At 42.4% G+C, this 20,456-nt stretch overlaps 2 protein-coding genes and 1 long non-coding RNA gene across 3 annotated transcripts; 1 reads left to right on the forward strand and 2 right to left on the reverse strand.

Moving 5' to 3' along the window:
- Positions 1-368: 368 nt before the first annotated feature.
- LOC307087734 (discoidin, CUB and LCCL domain-containing protein 1) lies at positions 369-6,491 on the reverse strand (the record flags this gene model as incomplete). The annotated part of the gene is made up of 10 exons (XM_079753370.1): positions 369-797; positions 1,186-1,298; positions 1,425-1,598; positions 1,718-1,755; positions 1,861-1,994; positions 2,129-2,201; positions 2,277-2,328; positions 2,831-2,968; positions 3,647-3,868; positions 6,386-6,491. The coding sequence occupies 10 exons, from the start codon at positions 6,489-6,491 to the stop codon at positions 576-578; spliced, it is 1,272 nt and encodes a 423-aa protein (XP_079609496.1). The 3' UTR covers positions 369-575.
- Positions 6,492-7,463: 972 nt separating this feature from the next.
- Positions 7,464-8,576, reverse strand: LOC307077003. The gene is made up of 2 exons (XR_013811920.1): positions 8,477-8,576; positions 7,464-7,922 (listed from the first exon to the last, which is right to left on the reverse strand). It is a non-coding gene; the product is annotated as an uncharacterized lncRNA (long non-coding RNA).
- Positions 8,577-15,877: 7,301 nt separating this feature from the next.
- LOC307087829 (glucocorticoid modulatory element-binding protein 1-like) lies at positions 15,878-20,191 on the forward strand (the record flags this gene model as incomplete). The annotated part of the gene is made up of 9 exons (XM_079753488.1): positions 15,878-16,017; positions 16,234-16,283; positions 16,403-16,527; positions 16,702-16,805; positions 17,929-18,113; positions 18,516-18,650; positions 18,769-18,906; positions 19,204-19,392; positions 19,632-20,191. The coding sequence occupies 9 exons, from the start codon at positions 15,878-15,880 to the stop codon at positions 20,189-20,191; spliced, it is 1,626 nt and encodes a 541-aa protein (XP_079609614.1).
- Positions 20,192-20,456: the final 265 nt, after the last annotated feature.

The following is a 20,456-nucleotide window of genomic DNA, read 5'->3' on the forward strand; positions in this document are numbered from 1 at the left end:
ATACTCAGAAGGATGAAGGTACAACTGGCAATATAAACTGAAATAGCAGCTACCAGTGCAAAGTTAGCCAGACTAATGCTAGTCAAGTGAGCAGTGCCAGAGGGGCACCGTCTGATGGCATGAATTCAAACTGCTGCAGAGAAATGAGATCACAGGCACTTAAAACAAGCTTATTTTTACCAGTTTTAAGGCCACACGGTCAACTCCTGTTCTTATGTCTGAACGGAGGCTGCAGAGAGAACCAGGTGCCCAACGATGGATCGTTATTATATTAAGTTCTACATGATGTTATCTGCACTATATGTAATAGTACTATACTATACCATACTGTATATAATATTCTATCATTTATCTAAGATACTAATAAAAAGAGGATGTGCAATCAGAAAGAACACATTGTGGCATTGTGGGAAATGTAGAAACATTCTTGAGTCTTTCAAAATAACTGTGTCACCAGTGGTACCCGCACTGGGTCATGTCATTGTGGCTTTGACTTTGACCACAGGGTCTGTTAAACCAGCTTCAGTACACAACACACCACGTGGCTAGAGCACCACTACAGACCTCTGTCTTTGTCAGCCAGGATTGGACCAATAAAGGGAGAACAGGATGTGCTCACCTGAGGTGGAGGAGAAGGTCTTGGAGGTATCCTTGCCGACGGGACATCCCAGCAGCTGGATCTCTGCTGAGGCTCTTTTCTCCCAGGCGATGGGCTTCAGCTGGATGAAGCGGGCCACCACGGGAGGGAACAGGCTGTTCAGCACCCTCTGGTGACCGTCGGAATAAGCCTCAAACACCTGAAACAATTTAGCACTTAGCTCACCTACAGAAGACACAACAGCTGACACTTTGACAACATGGCTTTCTGAGAAATCATAAATGTGAAACTTGATCCCCAGACGTCCCTTGTTGACTTGTCTTGGCTCAAGGTAAATTCAGTCAAATTCAGAGACGCGGTGGGAAACCATATGCATTCCCCCCCCTCCCCCCCAACAATGGAGTGTGGGTGCTGCAAACACGTTAAAGTGTCTCAAGTGAAAACACCTTAATGAGCTGCCATGGCAACAACACAACATTCTATCTCTAACGTCTCTGAGCAGCACCCTGGCCACCACTCTGCTGACTGGATGAATAACCCTCTACTGATGGTTAGAAGGCAGCACACCGTCAATTTCTTTCTCTTACCTTTTCTTCTTTGCTCAGTGCACCTTTGTAAGGCTTCCAGTCATCCCTGCCTTTGCGGAAATGCAGCGTGTAGGACTCTATATAGAACCTCCCTGAACCTGTTGTTATTATACCTGAGAACAAGAGTGATTTCAATGGGCCATTGTTGTCGAACAAGAACAATTTGAATCACATTCGGCAAGACATTAAATATTATTATAATTATTGAATGAAATATTAAATGAAATATTGGTACTAACCAGTGACTTTTCTTTTAAAACCGAGGTCCAGCTCCACCCAGGAGTTCTTGTCGTCTGGTTCTGCTGTCCATGTTACCAACGGACCGGCCGTGTTCAGACCATTCCCCTGACCCCCGGCTCTCCCCCAATGAGAGGAGCTGTTCACGAGGGAAACGGTCAAGTTTCCGTTGCATTCTGTCAAGGAAGAGAGCAGAGAGCAGAGGGTGAGCCCAGAGAGAAGGATGAGCTGTACTTTGCTAGGTTTGGTAATAAAATAGGTGGAATTTGGTAATGAAGCTTTTGTATGTGCTTACCTTTGCCAAAGAGCAGTTTATAGGGAGATAATGAACCGCTGGCAAAATAAAAAATGTAAAGGGTAAATATTCCTATGTTTAACCAAGTACCAGCCAGAAACGCATCATGAAATGTTACTTATAAATAATAATAGCGACCGTACGTTTTGGACAGGACTCCGTTGGCGAAGGTGGACTCGTAGAACCTAAGGCCTCTCCCCTGGGTGAGGTTGACGCGGCCCCCCAGGCTGTCCGACACCACCCCTCCATGGACCGCAGACAAGCAGATCAGCGATGTCTGCAGTAGAATACGGATTATAAATGCATGTCCTGTAAGCTTTCTAATGACCCCTTATTAATAGTAACATTCACCTGGACTCAAGTTATATGCAACAAATTTAAAAGCAGCACTGGTCCCATTTCACGACTCACATGTCTGTAGCCTTGTTCAGAGTTTCCTTTAACTTCCCCAGGAACATCCTTACAGCCGGCAGGGCAGTACCCGCTGAGGAGCACAGAGACAGGTGAGAGACCTCCAGCAACGTCTACACTGGTCCTCAAGAACTTCATGGTAACTCACCTTAACTGATCAGAGGACAAACTTGTTCCAGTCATTTTGCAGGAAATAAGCTCTGAAATATGAAAACAGCAGGAAGTGAGTCTAAAGGAAAAAAACATGGAGGATTGGGTGATGCACAATGACAGAAATTCACACACACACACACACACACACACACACACACACACACACACACACACACACACACACACACACACACACACTGACCCTGACCTGTTTCATATATGAATAAATATACAGGCACATGCTCTTGTCTATTAACTAGCTGTTTGGCTGCTGTGGGTATGGGTGGTGGGAGAAGATAGACATCACATTTATAGTGAATCCTGAGCCAGCTCTCTCCATTCAGGAGAGGAATCCCACAATGCAGCAGACACATCCAAATAAGCGTGCATAATAATGTGAACACAAACACACAGACCCATATACACACAGACATGACCCCAGCATGCACGCACGCACGCACACACACACACACACACACACACACACACACACACACACATACACACACACACACAGGTATCAGCTGATGTTTATTTGGTTATTCTAACCTGGGTACTGGTCTGTTGTGTAGGACAACGGGAAGCCCCGACCAGAGTGGTGTCGGCCCGACCTGAAGATCACCGACGCTTCGTTGCTGCTAACCGACATTTTCATCTCCGAAGCATTGAGCCTCCCACACAGAGGCCCTGAGAACACACACATGCACGTATGCATGCACAATGAATTAATATCCACATACATACATACATCTGACAGAGCTTTACACATGTGTTTATAGCTCTCACAGAAGCAGAACTTCAGCAAAGAAAGTGTTGTCCAGTGATGCTTGATACAGAAGACATGGCTGTAAAAGGATAGCTAGAATAACGATAACTTGGTTTTGTAAAACGTGTGAGCCATTGGAATTTTTGAGTAAAAAAACGATCTGTTCAGCAGAAAGAGCTGAAGGATTCCATCTCCTTCCCCTACTTCTTCTATCTCTCTCATTCAGTACCTCGGTGTCTCCAGTCCAAACCTCCATGCCCTCAGGATATAAATAGATACACCTGGATGGGCGGGAGTTGACTCAGACATGTTTTTGTAACTCGTCTGTCGATGAAATGGAATGCGCTGTGTGAGTAAACGTCTGCATTGACCATGATCACGCAGCACGCCACACATTAATTAGTCAGGTATGAGCTGAGAGTGAAACATCCATCGAAGGATTTCAAATCACTTGGTTGAGTCATCATAGCGATTCAAGCTGTTAAAATATTTGGAATACATCAAGACACGACTACAGATCACCACAACGCTGATCTGAGCTGTGAGTTTACCTCTGCTGAGGGCCCCTTGTGTGTGTTTGTGTGTGTGTGTGTGTTTACCTATGCTGGGGGACCCGTTGCTCGGGGTGATCACAAGAGAGCCATTGCTGCAGTTCACGCTTCCCTCGATGTCAAAGTCCCCAAAGATGAGGCGTAATGTGCGGCCCTGCGGGACACGAAGCCTCCATGTACACGACCCATCCTGGGGATAGGTGCGTGGGTAGTTAGCTGAGGTCAGGGTGCCACTCTCTGGTCCAAGCTTTGTATGCCCGCAGCCATCGCCTGGAATATGAAGCAATGACACAAACACTGAATACTGGTGTGTACTTTAGGGGAAGAGACGCTTATAACCAACACTGAATATGGTTAAATGAAGGTTGAGTGAGAAGATGTATTGCATTATCAGTTTATGATTGGTTTTGCTTTCATGTAGATGTACCCAGCGAAGGCAAGTAGGTTTAAAGGTAGTATACTCTGAGCTTTCGATCGACAATGGCTTGAAAAGGCCCTGCGGACATGGAAAAACTTCTGACTCTGTATTGACATCTGTGTAAGACGGTCCTCCAGAAAGCTGTGTGAAAGATTTATATTAAGTCAACACGGACAGATTGGAATGTTGCCATGACTTCATGTAGCCCTTTGAACCACTTTTTAATTCCGTATTAGCTTATAATAGTTGATGATGATGAATGATTTATGTAATTATGTTACAATGGGTCCAGAAAGACTTTGACATAATTTAGTTCCTGTTTTATGGCTCAAGTAGGCCTATTAATTACCCTTCCTTACATAAAATAGTAGGCTATACCAAGTGAATGCAATACTCATTAATTTGTATTAGCTAACCAGGCAAACATACAATTTGTATGTATATATATATATATATATGTATGTATGTATGTATGTATGTACAGTACCAGTCAAAAGGATACACCTTCTCATTCAATGGTTTTTATTATTTATTTTTTTTCAACATTGCAGATTAATATTGAATCCATCAAAACTATGAAGAAACACATATGGAATTATGTGGGAAACAAAAAAATGCTCCAGAATATGCTTTATATTTTACATTCTTCAAAGTAGCTACCTTTTGCTTTGATGACAGCTTTGCACACTCTTGGCATCCTTTCGATCAGTTTCATGAGGTAGTCACCTGAAATGGTTTTCCAACAGTCTTGAAGGAGTTCCCAGAGGTGCTGAGCACTTGTTGGCTGCTTTGCCTTCACTCTGCGGTCCAACTCATCCCAGACCATCTCTATTGGGTTTAGGTTGGGTGATTGTGGAGGCCAGGTCATCTGACGCAGCACTCCATCACTCTCCTTCTTGGTCAAATAGCCCTTGCACAGCCTGGAGGTGTGTTTGGGGTCATTGTCCTGTTGAAAAACAAATCCGGGTCCCACTAAGCGCAAACCAGATGGGATGGCATGTCGCTGTAGAATGCTAGGGTAGCCATGCTGGTTAAGTGTGCCCTGAATTTTGAATCAATCCCCAACAGTGTCACCAGCGAAGCACCCCCACACCATCACTCCTCCTCCTCCATGCTTCACGGTGGGACCACACATGAAGAAACCATCCGCTCAACTTTTCTGCGTCTTACAAAGACACGGCGGCTGGGACCAAAATTTTCCAATTTGGACTCAGACCAAAGTAGAGATTTCCATTGGTTTAAAGTCCACTCATTGTGTTCCTTGGCCCAAGCAAGTCTCTCCTTTTTGTTGCTCTTCCTCAGCAGTGGCTTCTTTGCAGCAATTCGACCATGAAGGCCTGATTCACACAGTCTCCTCTGAACAGTTGAAGCGGAGATGTGTCTGCTACTTCAACTCTGCCAAGCATTTATGTGGGCTCTAATCTGAGGTGCTGTTGATTTGCAGGTTCTGAGGCTGGTAACTCGAATTAACTTTTCCTCAGCAGCAGAGGTTGCTCTTGGTCATCCTGTCCTGGGGCGGTCTTCATGAGTGCCAGTTTCATTATAGCGTTTGATGGTTTTCGCCACTGCACTTGAGGATACATTCAAAGTTCTTGAAATAATTCGGATTGACTGACCTTCCTGTCTTAACGTAATGATGGACTGTCGTTTATCTTTACTTAATTGAGTAGTTCTTGCCATAATATGGATTTGAACTGAAGTCGAATAGGCCTTTTCGCTGTATAGAATTGCGCACCAAACCTGCCTCTGTACAGCACAACTGATGGTCTCAAACACATTAGAAGGCAAGAAATTCCACAAATTAACTCTTGACAAGGCACACCTCTTAACCATTAAACCATTCCAGGTGACTTTCATGAAGCTAATTGAAAGAATGTCAAGAGTGTGCAAGCTGTCATCAAAGCAAAAGGTGGCTACTTTGAAGAATGTAAAATATAAAACATATTCTGGTTTGTTGAGCATTTTTTTGTTTACCACATAATTACATATGTGTTCCTTCATAGTTTTGATGTCTTCAATATTAATCTGCAATGTTGAAAAAAAATAAAAAAATAAAAACCATTGAATGAGAAGGTGTCCAAACTTTTGACTGGTACTGTGTGTGTTATATCGGACTAATTACATAAACTATTTATATTGTATAGAAAAAGGTTGTAGTAATCAGTTTGATTAAGTTGCCTCACAACTTTTTACATTAAAGCCAACCAGCTTTAACACAGAGAGGGCTTCATATCTTTAAACGACATCTAAATATGATTTAAAAAAAGTTAGCATAATAAGATGACCAAGACGAGATGTTGCCCAGTGGTAAACATCTTGAGTTTGTGTGTGTCTAAATAAAAGAATGTAAACAAAATATTTATTCTTACCCTCCAGTCCATGGACGCTTGTTAATCCACAGAAAGTCAAAGCGATCCATAAACTCCTAACGATACAATTCACTCCGTTCTGGTAGTTTTTTGTCCCAGCGGGCATGATGTCCAAAGTCTGAACCGAGAAGCAAGGTGCCTCACTCTCTCTGATGCTAGTTCTGCAAAGTTACTCAAAACTTGGATGATATCTCTGAATGTTTATCGCCCCTCCTTCTGAATATAAACGCAAAAGATGCAGAACCAGAACACCAGAGTCTCTACAGCGACAATAACTAATAACAAACTATGAAGGGTTAGTGAATGGCATACGTTTGTTAATGTAGTAAAATGGTCAGCCTAGTCAGTAATATACTTTGGCATACTTCTGTATCCTCAGATTTGACCCAAAATGTAATGTCACTGCCGCACTATCTTCTGGTGAAATATGGAACAACAAAAACAGCGCCAGCAGGTCCAGTGAAAATAGACAATAAATAATTTGGCAACACTTTCGTGCATGCGAGACAATATACATATTGACCTACATAAAGTTGACCGATTTAGAAAATGTCAAAAGGTAATGGTAGTAATTGTCTTTATAGTTTTCCCGATTATAGGAACGTTTACGTGTCGCTCTCTATCAGTCCAGCAGGCGATGCACTCACACCACAGCAGTTCGACCGATTTACGCATCGTTTGCGAGCTAACGCTTCTGGACCAAGACTTCAAAGCCTCGGAAACTGTTCTATTGTGTTCTATTCTTTTTTTTCTCTTCTATTTTGTTGTCTCTCCTTTTCTCTGGTCAAGACTGTGGACCAGAGAAAATAAGAGAGAGGCCACCAGAGTCTGGAGCAGAGACAAGCAGAGACAGACCACCAGAATCTGGAGCAGAGACAAGGAGAGACAGACCACCAGAATCTGGAGCAGAGAGGAAGCCACCCAGAAGACAGCCTGACTCACAACCCGCTCTGTGGTAAGGTGATTTTGGTTAAGGTGTTGTGTGGATTCAATAAGGTTATGATTCACACATCACATCACATCACATCACATCACATCACATCACATCACATCATTTCACATCATGTTAATCGACCCATTCAATCATCAAACTTCATTAACACAGTGCTTTTCAAGCTAAACAGCAAACAAACAAAGGGGCTTCAGAAGGGAAACAACAAATCAAGGACAAGAGGTGTAAAACACCTACATCACAGGGCTATGGCGAGGAACAGAGACAATCACACATTCATTGAGTAGAAAAAAGCGAACTAAAAGGGAACGTTGTCACATGCATATCATTTCACATGAAATCACATTAACAAGTGCGATATGTAAGGAATAAACCAGGGCAGGGTGTCCTGTTATTGTAAAATGATGTCCGATGAGGTTGGGGATGCTGCCGGGGTGAAGACGAGGCTGCTCAGCATCGCTGATGCAGGGGTCGGTTCCGCGGGGCTGTGAGCGTATGGGTTCCGCGTTGACAAGGAACCATCTGGTTGGTATTTGTATGTGACCGTTGTTGTTAATGATGGATTTTTAAAGGATTGATTCAGAGCTGTTTAAAGACAGAGGTGTCCAGTTATGAACGAATCAGGATCAAGTATTTAACAATGATGTGGTATAACATATGAGGTAATCCTAACACTGTATGTTCTGCTGTTAGGTCTCTGATATAAGGACAGGGGACCAGGACACACACACACACACACACACACACACACACACACACACACACACACACACACACACACACACACACACACACACACACACACACACACACACACACACACATGATCCTATGTCTGATGTCAGAGTTTTGCCAACAGAAAACATTTGATTAGAGGTGGGAAAAACAATTTACCTTCAGCTATCGGGTACCTCTTTGTTTATGCCTATTTCATCCTAATTAGACAAACACACAAAAACACAATCAATGCAACTTGGTATTCAGAACTATTAATATGTAGTTGGATGACTTAATATATTTCATGATTACATTATTATGAATTTAATGTGATCATTATTCACTCTTCACTATTGCCCAGTGTGTTTGTACCTTTGAACATGACACAAACAAACAACAGGTTTACCTTTATTTAACACCACCTTCTCTTCAACCAGAATCCAGCCGTCAGGCAGCAGCCACACAGGACCAGCCCCGAGACCACCCCCACTGCAACCAGCAATGACGGAACGAAGCCTGCTGAGAGAACCAGGCACCCAACGATGGATCGTTATTATATATACTAGAGTTTTCGCGCACGCATTGCGCGCACTCAACCTCTAGTTGTAATTCAACCCATAGCAATAATGTGGAAACCCCAGTCGATAATGTAACAAATTTCTGAGCGCATAATATAATAATATTTTGCCTTTAATTTTACAACGTCTAACATTCGTTCACCAAAAATTACTCTTAAAAGCAGTGTCAACATTTTAATATTTTTTAACCATTCAGCGAACAAAAGGCCGTGGGTTGATTATCATTTAGGGGGCCACTAAATGACATGCAGAAGCGTCATCAACACGCCCACTTAAGTGGTGTGAGAAATACTGAATACCACATATAAGCTAATTTAAATTTCCTACAGAGAAAATACTACCTCAGGGGTAGTATTATTCAGGAGATTTACAGGGTACAAATGTCAGGATATGTTGTTCACACATACGGCCCATCAGGAGAATATCAGGACTTACACGTGTGTCTGAAAGCAGCTAGTGTGTGAGCTTTTGATTACATTATAAAATTAGTCAATTTATGGTAACAGGGCTAATTGTTCAATGGAAAGTGTAGTATTCTATGCATGCAAATCAATTATTAAATAGCTTTTACTGTTATTCAGGGCTGAAAAGTGCATTGACATTTTAAAATGCAAGGCAACTACTATTGGTTAGTTGAAAATAATAATCATCATTGAGACTAAACATCTCTTCCAGTGTCCTGGCCAAGACATGCATCAGTAGCCTACAGTCACACATAGCACACAGACAAAACATAGGAAAAGATATAATCGCAAGCGGTGATTAACGGGGTCCGAGCAAAATTAAAAGTCAAGAACACACTAATGCCGGAAGAACACACTAATGCTGGAAGATATATAAATAAAAGAAAACTCCAAGCACACATTTCTCAAGTGAATTAAGGGCTTTCTTCAAAGCATATACCTGAAAAATCTTTGAATTTCTGGGGAAATTAAACATTTGTAGTCAAGAACACTAACGAAAGAAATATAAACATGACAGAGTTAATTATGAAGGGGACCAGTTAATTATGAAGGGGTAAAATAAAACCACTTAAACAGTCGGCAGGGGGGAGGGGGGGATATCAATATCGCAAGACATTTGGGGAGGGACTCCAACCCAGATTCTAGTCAATTTCTATTTTAGGACTCTAATTCTATTCTTGGACTCTATTCTAGGACTCTAACCCAGATTCTAGGACTCTAACCCAGACACACGTTGGGACTCTAACCACAAACCAAAGGCCTTTCTCTGGGACTCCAACCCGACCTAAAAGAACTTGGTCCTTTCTCTGGGACTCCAACCCGACCTAAAGGAACTTGGTCCTTTCTCTGGGACTCCAACCCGACCTAAAGGAACTTGGTCCTTTCTCTGGGACTCCAACCCGACCTAAAGGAACTTGGTCCTTTCTTGGACTCCAACCCAGATTCTAGGACTCTAATCCAGACAGAACTTGGGTCTCAAACCCATATCCTTTCTCTCTGGTATCAGATCATATATCTTTCTGGTAAAAATAGAAAATAAAGGGAAAGTTAAAAAGGCATTTTAGTAATAAAATAGAAAATAAAGGCAAAGTTAAAAAAGCTTTTTAGAAAGTGCAATGTATTTAAGATTTAGCAGAAAGCTAAAGCAAACAAAAGTCTTCAGTTGTTTTAAAGGTGCTCAGAGTTGGGGCAAGTCTTAAATCCTCAGGGAGTTTATTCCAGCTATTTGTGGCATGGTAACTAAATCCTGCTTTCCCATATTTCGTGTTTACTCTGGGGATAATTAACAGATTGGTCTCAGAAGATCTTAGTGGTCTAGAGGGCTTATGTAGTGGAAGCATATCAGTTAAATATTTTGGGCCTAAACCATGTAGGGATTTATAGGTTAGCAACCTGATTTTAAAATAAATTCTCTGACCTACAGGAAGCCAGTGTAAGGATTTAAGAATTGGTGTAATATGTTCAAATTTTTTGGTCTTTGTTAGAACTCTAGCAGCAGAATTCTGAAGAAGCTGAAACTTCCTTAGAGTTTGTTTTGGGAGAACTGTAAGGAGACCATTGCAGTAATCAAGCTTAGTAGTGATAAAGGCATGTACATTTTTTGTAAGTCTTCGGTGGACATGAGCCCTCTAAGTCTTGCTACATTTTTAAGGTGATAATATGCAGATTTTGTAACTGATTTGATGTGACTGTCGAAATGTAAATCGGAATCCATAATAACCCCTAGATTTCCTGCTTTGATTGAGGTTTTCAGGGACAGAGAGTGAAGGTGTTGGGTTACTTTAAGCCTCCCGTTTTAGCACCAAATACAATTATCTCTGTTTTTTCCTCATTTAGTTGAAGGAAATTTCTTTCACTTGCTCAATGCAGTGGCACAGCAGATCTATGGGCCGATGGTCATTTGGTGATAGCGTTACATAGATTTGCGTGTCGTCAGCATAGCAATGATGGTCAATATTGTTATTTTGCATGATTTGCCCCAGTGGGAGCATGTACACGGTGAATAAAGAGGGTCCTAAGATCAAAACCTTGTGGGACTCCACATGTCGCGTTGGTTGATTCTGATAAAAAGTCGCCAATGAAACAAAGTAGTTACTATTTTGTAGGTAGGACCTGAACCAACCAGACTGTGCCTGAAAGCCCCACCCAGTTTTCAAACCTGTCCAAAAGTATTGTATGGTCTATAGTGTCGAATGCAGCAGTGAGGTCTAGTAGCATTAGTATTGAGGTTTTTCCAGAGTTTGTGTTAAGACGGATGTCGTTTACAACTTTAATAAGGGCGGTCTTAGTGCTGTGCAGGGGTCGAAATCCTAATTGGAAGGTGTCATAGCAACCAGTTGATGCCAGTAAGTGATTAAGTTGCTGGAGGACAACTTTCTCAATGATTTTACTTATGAAGGGTAGACTTGATATTGGTCTGTAGTTGTTATTAATAGAGGCATCTAGGCTCCGCTTTTTTTTTAAAAGGTTTAGTAACTGCAGTTTTCAAGGCTTTTGGGAAATTGCCTGACTGGAGAGAGTTGTTAACTATCTGCAATGTGTCTATTGCTAGGCAGTCAAAAACATTCTTAAAGAGGTTGGTAGGTAAAGTATCAAGGCAACAGGTGGATGGCTTTAGTTGTGTCGCAGTTTCCACAAGAGTTTTAGAGTTTATAACATTAAAGCATGCCATCCTTGCCACGCTACTTTTGCCTGAACAGGGTTGTAGTCCAACATTTTTGTTTGAAGTGGAGATATTGATGGCGCGTCTGATGCCTTCAATTTTATCAGTATAAAAAGCTGCAAACTCATTGCATTTCTGCGTGGAATGGAGATCAGATGGAATTTGTGTTGGGGGGTTGGTCAGTCTGTCAACAGTTGCAAATAGGGTTTTTGCATTATTAGTATTGGTTTTAATGATATTGGAGAAAAATGTTTCTGTAGCACATTTTAAGTCTAAATTGTAGGCACGGAGGCTCTCTTTATAGATATCATGGTGAATATGAAGTTTTGTTTTACGCCAGATGCGTACAAATCTGTTAAATCTCACTCACTCTTCTCATCATGGTAATCTAGGTTGTCTTCTTCCCCGTTGCAAGTGACTAGGCTGTTACATTTTAGTTGGATTGGTAGTCACTACATAATTAAGAACCCTAACCGAGGACAATGACTGCCTAAAGGGTCCAGTGGATAAGGACGCTGCAAAGGATGCATTGAAGTATTGGAATTGCCTTCATCAGAAGCACTACGAATCACCAAAGCTAGGCTGCAAATCAAGGCAAGGCACAGACGGATAAATCAAGCTTTGCTTTTCTCTGGCCCAGACGTCTGGAGCTGTTCTTAGTTGTTGTACAGGGTTTGGTTTTGGTTGGAAAAAATGCTGAATCTATCTAATGAGATTGGAACAGTTGGACTGGTTTGCTTGTGTTTTGTATTGACATTTGATCGTTGAGATCACTGAATTTCAGGCCTATGCTGTCGATTTGAGCAACGACCCCCATTGAAAAGCCAAACTAAAACTCTGTCTGAGGTCAATTTTGAACGTTGTGAAAACGGATGTAGGACAAGACCACAGTGTGTCTTTTTCTCCACAAATCGCAATTATAACTCATCTGCAATCTCTAATATGTCAAGTTAAGTTGACATATGCATGATATATATAGCACTATAGTACTAAACTATACCATACATGTATATATATATATATAGAGAGAGAGAGATCACGAGAGAGCCATTGGTGCAGTTCACGCTTCCCTCGATGTCAAAGTCCCCAAAGAGGAGGCGTAATGTGCGGCCCTGCGGGACACGAAGCCTTCACGTACACGACCCATCCTGGGGATAGGTGCCTGGGCAGTTAGCTGAGGTCAGGGTGCCATTCTCTGATCCAAGCTTTGTATCCCCGCAGCCATCGCCTGGAATATGAAGCAAAGACACAAACACTGAATACTGGTGTGTACTTTAGGGGAAGAGACATTTATAACCAACACTGAATATGGTTAAATGTAGGGGGAAGAGAGACGCTGATAACCAGCACTGAATACTGGTGGGTACCATGAAGGGAAGAGACGCTAATACCCAACAGTGAACACTGTGTACTGTAGGGGGAAGAGATGTTTATCACCAGCACTGTATATTGGTGTGTACCGTTTAGAACCAACAGGCCATATATGATTCTGGATTTGGTTAGTTGGAAGTGCTTCTTTTTATAAAAAGGCGTGTATGATGTATGATTCATAGCATAACATTAGTTGCAGCTTATCATAATTCCTGTGTTGTTCCAAGTGTTGGAAAGGAGCAATCAAAGTGATATCAACCAAGAAATACAAAATTTGAGACCTTCATATTGATGCTATTCTGTTAAAGGTTAAATGGAAAAATTGTCAATAGACAGAAAGAGAAATCATCACAACATTGTTGTGGGTGGTTTCCCATCTTGGTAGTTTTAAAGGTAGGCTACTCAGAGCTTCCGATCGACAATGGGTTGAAAAGGCCCTGTGGACATGGAAACACTACTCTGACTCTGTATTGACGTCTGTGTAAGACGGTCCTTCAGAAAGCTGTGTGAAACATACATATTAAGTCAACATGGACAGATATCAACTGAATGTTGCCATGACATCATGTAGCCCTTTGAACCACTTGTTAATTCTGTATTAGTTTATATTAGTTATGATTTATGTAATTATGTTACAATGGGTCCAGAAAGAGGATGACATAATATAGTTCCTGTATTATGGCATAGTGGCAAGTATTAATTTCCCTTCCTTACATAAAATAGTAGGCTATACCAAGTGAATGCAATGCTCAATGTTTAGCTAACTAGGCAAACACACACACATATATATATATATATATATATATATATATATATATATATATATATATATATATATATTATACAACACAACCTTTAATATTAAAGCCAACTAGCTTTCAAACAGATGGGCTGTATATCTTTAAACGACTATCTAAATATTATTTCAAAAAGTTAGCATAATAAGAAAATCAGGACGAGATGTTGCCCAGTGGTAAACGTCTTGAGTCTAAATAAAATAATGTAAACAAAATATATATTCTTACCCTCCTGTCCATGGACGTTTAATCCAAAGAAAGTAAAAGCGATCCATAAACTCCTAATGACACACTTGTGGTTTTGGGCGGGCATGATGTCCAAAGTCTAGACCGAGAAGCAAGGTGCGTTGCTCTATCTGATTCTAGTTCTGCAAAGTTACTCAAAACTACTTAATATGAACTATTGGATGAGATCTCTGGATCTTTAACGCCCCTCCTTCTGAATATGAAGGCAAAAGTTGCAGAAACAGAACACCAGAGTCTCTACAGCGACTATAACTAATAACAACCAAATTAGGTTTTTCGTGGCATACGTTTGTTAATGTAATAAAAGGGTCAGCGTAGTCAGTATACTTTCGCATACTTTGGTATCACTCATATTCTACCCAAAATAAATTGTACCTTGTGCGCCATCTGGTAAAATGTGGGAACAACAAAAGAAAACCACGCAACATAAGGTCCAGAGAAAACACCAAAGAAATAATATGGCAAGTTATTTGCTTGAGTAAAAATCTATTTATAGTGGTCTGCATACAGTTGAAACATTTAAAAACATATACATTCTGAATGGTAGAAAGATTAGACTTTATAATATTCCCCCATTTGCGGATCGTTTACCGCGCTTGTTAACTTTTCGGTCGTGTCGGCCTCTGTCGCACAGCCGCTCGAGCAGGCAATGCACTCACACCACGGCAGTTCGACCGATTTACGCATCGCGTGCGAGCTAACGCTTCTCGTGACAGATGCTTCGCAGGCAAATACCGCCTTCATTGCAGGAACTGTGACGAGGCAGCACGGGCGCAAGCTCTCCCAGTTCTCTACACGCGAAGGATGTGTTGTTCCTCGCTTTGAAACGGTAGGTCAGCACTCCAACATTGAGTTTTGTCGTGTACAATACTTGCAGGAGTTTGTGTAAATTTGTTTTGATCTCGTATTGTTTTCTGCAACCGCAGCGCTTAAAGGGTTAAGCTATGTTGGTGTGTGATTGCCGTTGGAAAGGGTGTGCGTGATGCCGCGCCAGCACACGTCAGAATGAGCGGCTGTAGGCACGCGATCGGATCTGTAGGAGTTTGCTTAATAAGGACGTTTCTAGGCTTTAAAGGCTTGGTCCATTCAGCTTACTTATCTCTACCGTTGGTTGTCCAATAGATTTATTATCTATTCTGTTGTGTTCTATTCTGTATTTTTTATTATAGGCTTATTATGTTTTTTTTCTGTTGTGTTATAATCTGTTCTGTTCTATTCTGTTCTATTCATTATATTACATTATTTTCTATTACTATGCAGCCCCTTAATATAACGAGCTGGTTGGTGGAAATGTCATTATTTCAGCAGGTCAAGTGACTTCTCTAATAGTCTATAACCTTAAATGCATTAAAAATTTCCAACAGTGCTTTATTTTCTTATTATGTAGTAGGCTAGAATTTTTTCTTGTGGGAAAACTTAACACACTTTGTAAAAACTCTTCAGCACCTTATAGGCTATTAATGTTAGTCTGGATACGAGTAATAGTTGTCACACGTAAGGTCATATTAATAGTATTACTATGTAAACCAGTGTCCCTTTATCTCACCTTCTACTGCGGATCATATCCGCTGCCCATCGAGTAGGGTCAGTATAACGGACCGTAGATCCTTCGTTTCATGTCAGCAGGAAGGCGTTCTGGTCCGATTCTGTGGGTCGCACAAGCTCTGTGTCGATCACGCTCACGCTCTGGGCTGCAATAGGGAGGATGGCGGGAGTGGAGCTCACTCTGTCTTCAGGGGACGTAACGGTGCTGAAGGAGGAGGTGGAGGAGGAGGAGAAGAAGAGAGAGGAGGAGGACATCCAGAAAACTCAAGTTATTCTGCAACTGCATCCAGGCCTCCACAGGTAATGACAACCTCATTGATTTAAGTCAGATGAGCTGTCAGTTTGATTCGTTTTGCAACATCATAAATATTGAACACATGTTAATGCATTTCTTCTCACATTGATATCACCATTGTCTTTCTGCACTGATGCAAACTCAGCTAAATAGGAATAAGCAACAGTATATCTCTATAATATGAAATGTTGTTACATGAAGGATTCTGTCGCCATCTACAGGCTGAACGATGACATGAGCACTACAGTCTTGGCAATACAGGCGTACCATGGTAAGACATCATCCATACTCCTCTATGAACTATGGAACATATTGTTTACATCGGTTACCTTGCATGCAACATAACCATCAATGCACATTGTATTATATCATAACTCTGGATCACCTCAGGATCCTATGACTCCGCCCAAGGAGAGGAAATAGAATATGGCTACCCGATCACCTGTGGAGAAAGCAGAGCGGTCCTGCTCTTCAAGAAGTTTGTGTGTCCTGGAATCAACGTTAGGTGTGTGAAGGTAGGTCCCGGCAAATGTGGAAGTTACCCAAACAGACCCCTTGTCAGAAATGATCTATTTTCTCAGTATCATATTTGGACCAAAACCTGAACCAAACAATGGTTATCTGCATCTTGCCCCCTTTTTGTGTGAATGAAAGATATGATGTGACTATCTGTGTGGTCCTCCCTCCAGTTCCATGATCAGCTCATCAGCCCCAAGCAGTTTGTCCACCTGGCGGGGAAGGCCACCCTCAAGGACTGGAAGAGGGCCATCAGGTTGGGGGGTGTAATGTTGAGGTACCTGCTTTATTTACCTGTTGACTAATGTTGAGGGTGTAATGTTGAGATACCTGCTTTATTTACCTGTTGACTGAAATTGAGGGTGTAATGTTGAGGTACAGCCTGCTTTATTTACCTGTTGACTAATGTTGAGGGTGTAATGTTGAGGTACCTGCTTTATTTACCTGTTGACTGATATTGAGGGTGTAATGTTGAGGTACAGCCTGCTTTATTTACCTGTTGACTGATATTGAGGGTGTAATGTTGAGGTACCTGCTTTATTTACCTGTTGACTAATGTTGAGGGTGTAATGTTGAGGTATAGCCTGCTTTATTTACCTGTTGACTAATGTTGAGGGTGTAATGTTGAGGTACAGCCTGCTTTATTTACCTGTTGACTGATATTAAAGATATAATGTTGAGGGATAGCCTGCTTTATTCACATGTTTACTTATATTAAGGGTATAATGTTGTGGTATTACCTGCCTTATTTACATGTCTGCTTTTAAGGGTGTTATGCTGCGGTATAGCCTGCTTTATTTACATGTCTTCTATTAAGGGGGTAATGTTGAGGTACAGCCTTCTTTATATACCTGTTTATGTTGGTTATTTACTTTAGTTAGTATTTAGTTATTTACACATCCAAAGTGACTGACAGTGAGTTCAGATACAGGTCATAAAGGAGGAAGTAGGGGTTAGGGCTTGTGTTATGAATCTCTCTAACCAGGGTAAATATAATATCGCATCACATGATTTTATCCCAGTGATTTAATTGGTTCTTGCTCAAGGGGTTCGTCTGGGTGGGAGCTTGCCAGTAAATTCCTGAGCTAGCGTGGGAGTGACATTATTGTGGTATGGATCTAATAACACCCAGAACAATCTGCCAAGCGGCGCGTTTCTCCCTTCTTCATGTTGGCACTTGTTTGTTCTGTCCTGTGTTTAAACCTACTCTTCAGCTCGACAATGCCAGTGTTTCTCTCCAGGTGGATTGGTGGATGGTGGATTTAAAATACAAAATCACAAACTATTCAGAATACTTTGAATTTACTTCATATTATTATCATAACACCAGTGATAACAACAACTTATACAAGTTGACCCACTGTATGACTCTATTTGCAACCATCTTGTATCCTTTACAGGAGAATGATGCATTCCGGCCAGATCGATTTCTACCAGCACGCCGCTGTGTGTACCAACACCTGCCGCAGCACTAAGTCTGATGTGGTGGTCGACGGTACAGGGCTCTCCCCAGGACGCCCCTGGCAGCGTCCCACCTACACCATGGCCTCCCAGGGTCTGGGAGCACAGCCGGGGCCCCTGCAAGGTCCCCTTACTTTTCAATTAACTTTCAGTTTCTATAAAACGCAAGAAATGGATTGATCTGACATTATTAAAAGATAGGAATCTTTGTTAATCTGCTGATAAATGTGACGAAACAGAGGCGAGCTAAACTTGAAAAGAAGAATTCGCCATCACTTGCATTCAGCCGTCTTTGATGCTGCACCGCATCCCTCTGAGACTTCTGAGCTGCCAGATTAACATCTCTGGATAATACAGACTATTCTTTGACCTTGGTGCTGTTCCCTAAGCTGAGCAGTTCACAGGCTGCACCCAGCCTACTTTACAGATCTCGGGTTGGACTAACCTGCATTATTCAGCAAGAATCAATGATGGGAGAAGTTTTGAGGGGGTGTTCACTAGTTGTTCATTACTCTTCTCATGACAGGAGACATTGTTAATGGTATATACCCAGCTGTGGAGCAGAAGTTCACCATGACGTCCAAGTTGAGTTCTGGTCTGCTTCTCCCTGCGAGTCCATCCAACGGACTGATCAACAGAAGGAAGAGGCTTCATGCACCTGGTCAGTTCTTAGATAGAAGTGTATTAATTTAAATGCACACAAACATGCTCGCACACTGGACACACACACACACAATCAGGATTTAATCAATGATCTAGCATTATTCTGCCACCGTTAGATGGTTTTTGGAGCTTCTGGAAGGCCGTGGCAAACAGTGGGCTGATGAGCAAGGTCCTGTCCAGCATCCAGACCCAGCTGGAGGCCGCCCTCACAGGCCTGGACCTCCGCATGAGAGAAGCTCAACTCCAGGCCAGAGGTGAGATCTGACGCGGTGATCCAGAGAATCCCTCTGCTATAAAAAAAGAATCAATCAGTTGTCCTTAAGATGGACTCCTGCAGAATATTATGAATATTCTAAAGCATAACATAAGGATTCATGTTTTTGTGCTCTATATTCATATCCATGTTATTCGTTTACGGAAGTTGAAACATGTTGTGAGATGGGTCTTGGAAAATGTTTTTATTGTTGATGGAGATGAAGGTTTTGGCACATATACAATATGCACAGGAGATGGTAGGTAAGCAAGTTGCCATTTGTATTGACTTTCATCAGATGCCACGATGCTCCACTCCCTTTGTGAGATGCTTGGGCTGCTTGACTCGGTGGAGAACGCTCTGGACCAGAGACATGCAGAGACAGACCAACAGAATCTGGACCAGAGACAAGGAGAGACAGACCACCAGAGTCTGGAGCAGAGAGGAAGCCACCCAGAAGACAGCCTGACTCACAACCCACTCTGTGGTAAGGTGATTTTGGTTAGAGGTGTTGTATGGATTAAACAAGGTTATGATTCACATATCACATCACATCATTTCACATCATGTCAGTTGATCACTCAATCAATCATTCAAGCATCCAACTTTATTATATAATGTCAAAAGACAAAAGTGTCCCGTTGTTGACCAATCAGAATGAAGTATTTGACAATGCTGTGGCATAACATATAATATCCTCGTGACACTGTATGTTCTGTTGTTAAGTCTCTGGCCCAAAGACAGGGGACCAGGGGAGGTGTTTTGAAGAGGCCGTCTCCAACCTAAACTTGTCTTCAAAGCGGATGCTGGGACAGCACCATCCCCTCAGCCGGGCTCAGACCCCCCACCGCGCTTCACCTGGGGTCCCCACCAAGCGAATCATCGGGTCTCTTCCGGAACCAGGAGCACCGCCGCAAGACCTGGTCCGGCTCACCCCCAAGCCCCTCTCCCACATCGCCCCCACCCTCCCCAGGGTGCGGCGCCACACCGCGGGGGTCATACACAGGGTGGGGAGGGGGGGCGGACACGGACAGATGGCCGCACCGGGGGGAGGGTACGAGGGCACGGACAGGGGTAGGGTTCTGAGCAGTCCACCGAGGGAAGGGAATGGAGAGAAACATGGCACAGCAGGGGGCCACAGAGATGCCGCCATGAGATCTACGTCGGGGAAAGACGGCCACGTCTTCCGGAGGGGGGAGCTAGTGTCCTGGGAGAGGGGTCATGGAGACGGAGACGGGGCTGCAGCGAGGAAACGGGCGTCAAAGAAACAGAAAAGGCAGCGATGACCGTCGACGTGAAGGGGTGTGTGTAGCGGTGTGCGTGGGGGCCGGGAGCGCATGTTCGGATAACATAGGCACTAGGACACCTTGTAGGGCTGCTCTTCCCCTCAAACAGACTGGCAGAAGAGATGGTTTCTCTCTTGTAGTGTTATCTTGTAGTGTTATCATTCTTTTCTAAATGATAACAGATTTTATAGAGTAAAAGCTACATTAAGTTAAACGCCGGAAAATGTAGCAAAAGTGGCAAAGTTGTGAAGATCACTTTAATGTC

This window comes from Pollachius pollachius (genome assembly GCF_949987615.1).
Source record: "Pollachius pollachius genome assembly, chromosome: 1".
Lineage (NCBI taxonomy): Eukaryota > Metazoa > Chordata > Actinopteri > Gadiformes > Gadidae > Pollachius > Pollachius pollachius.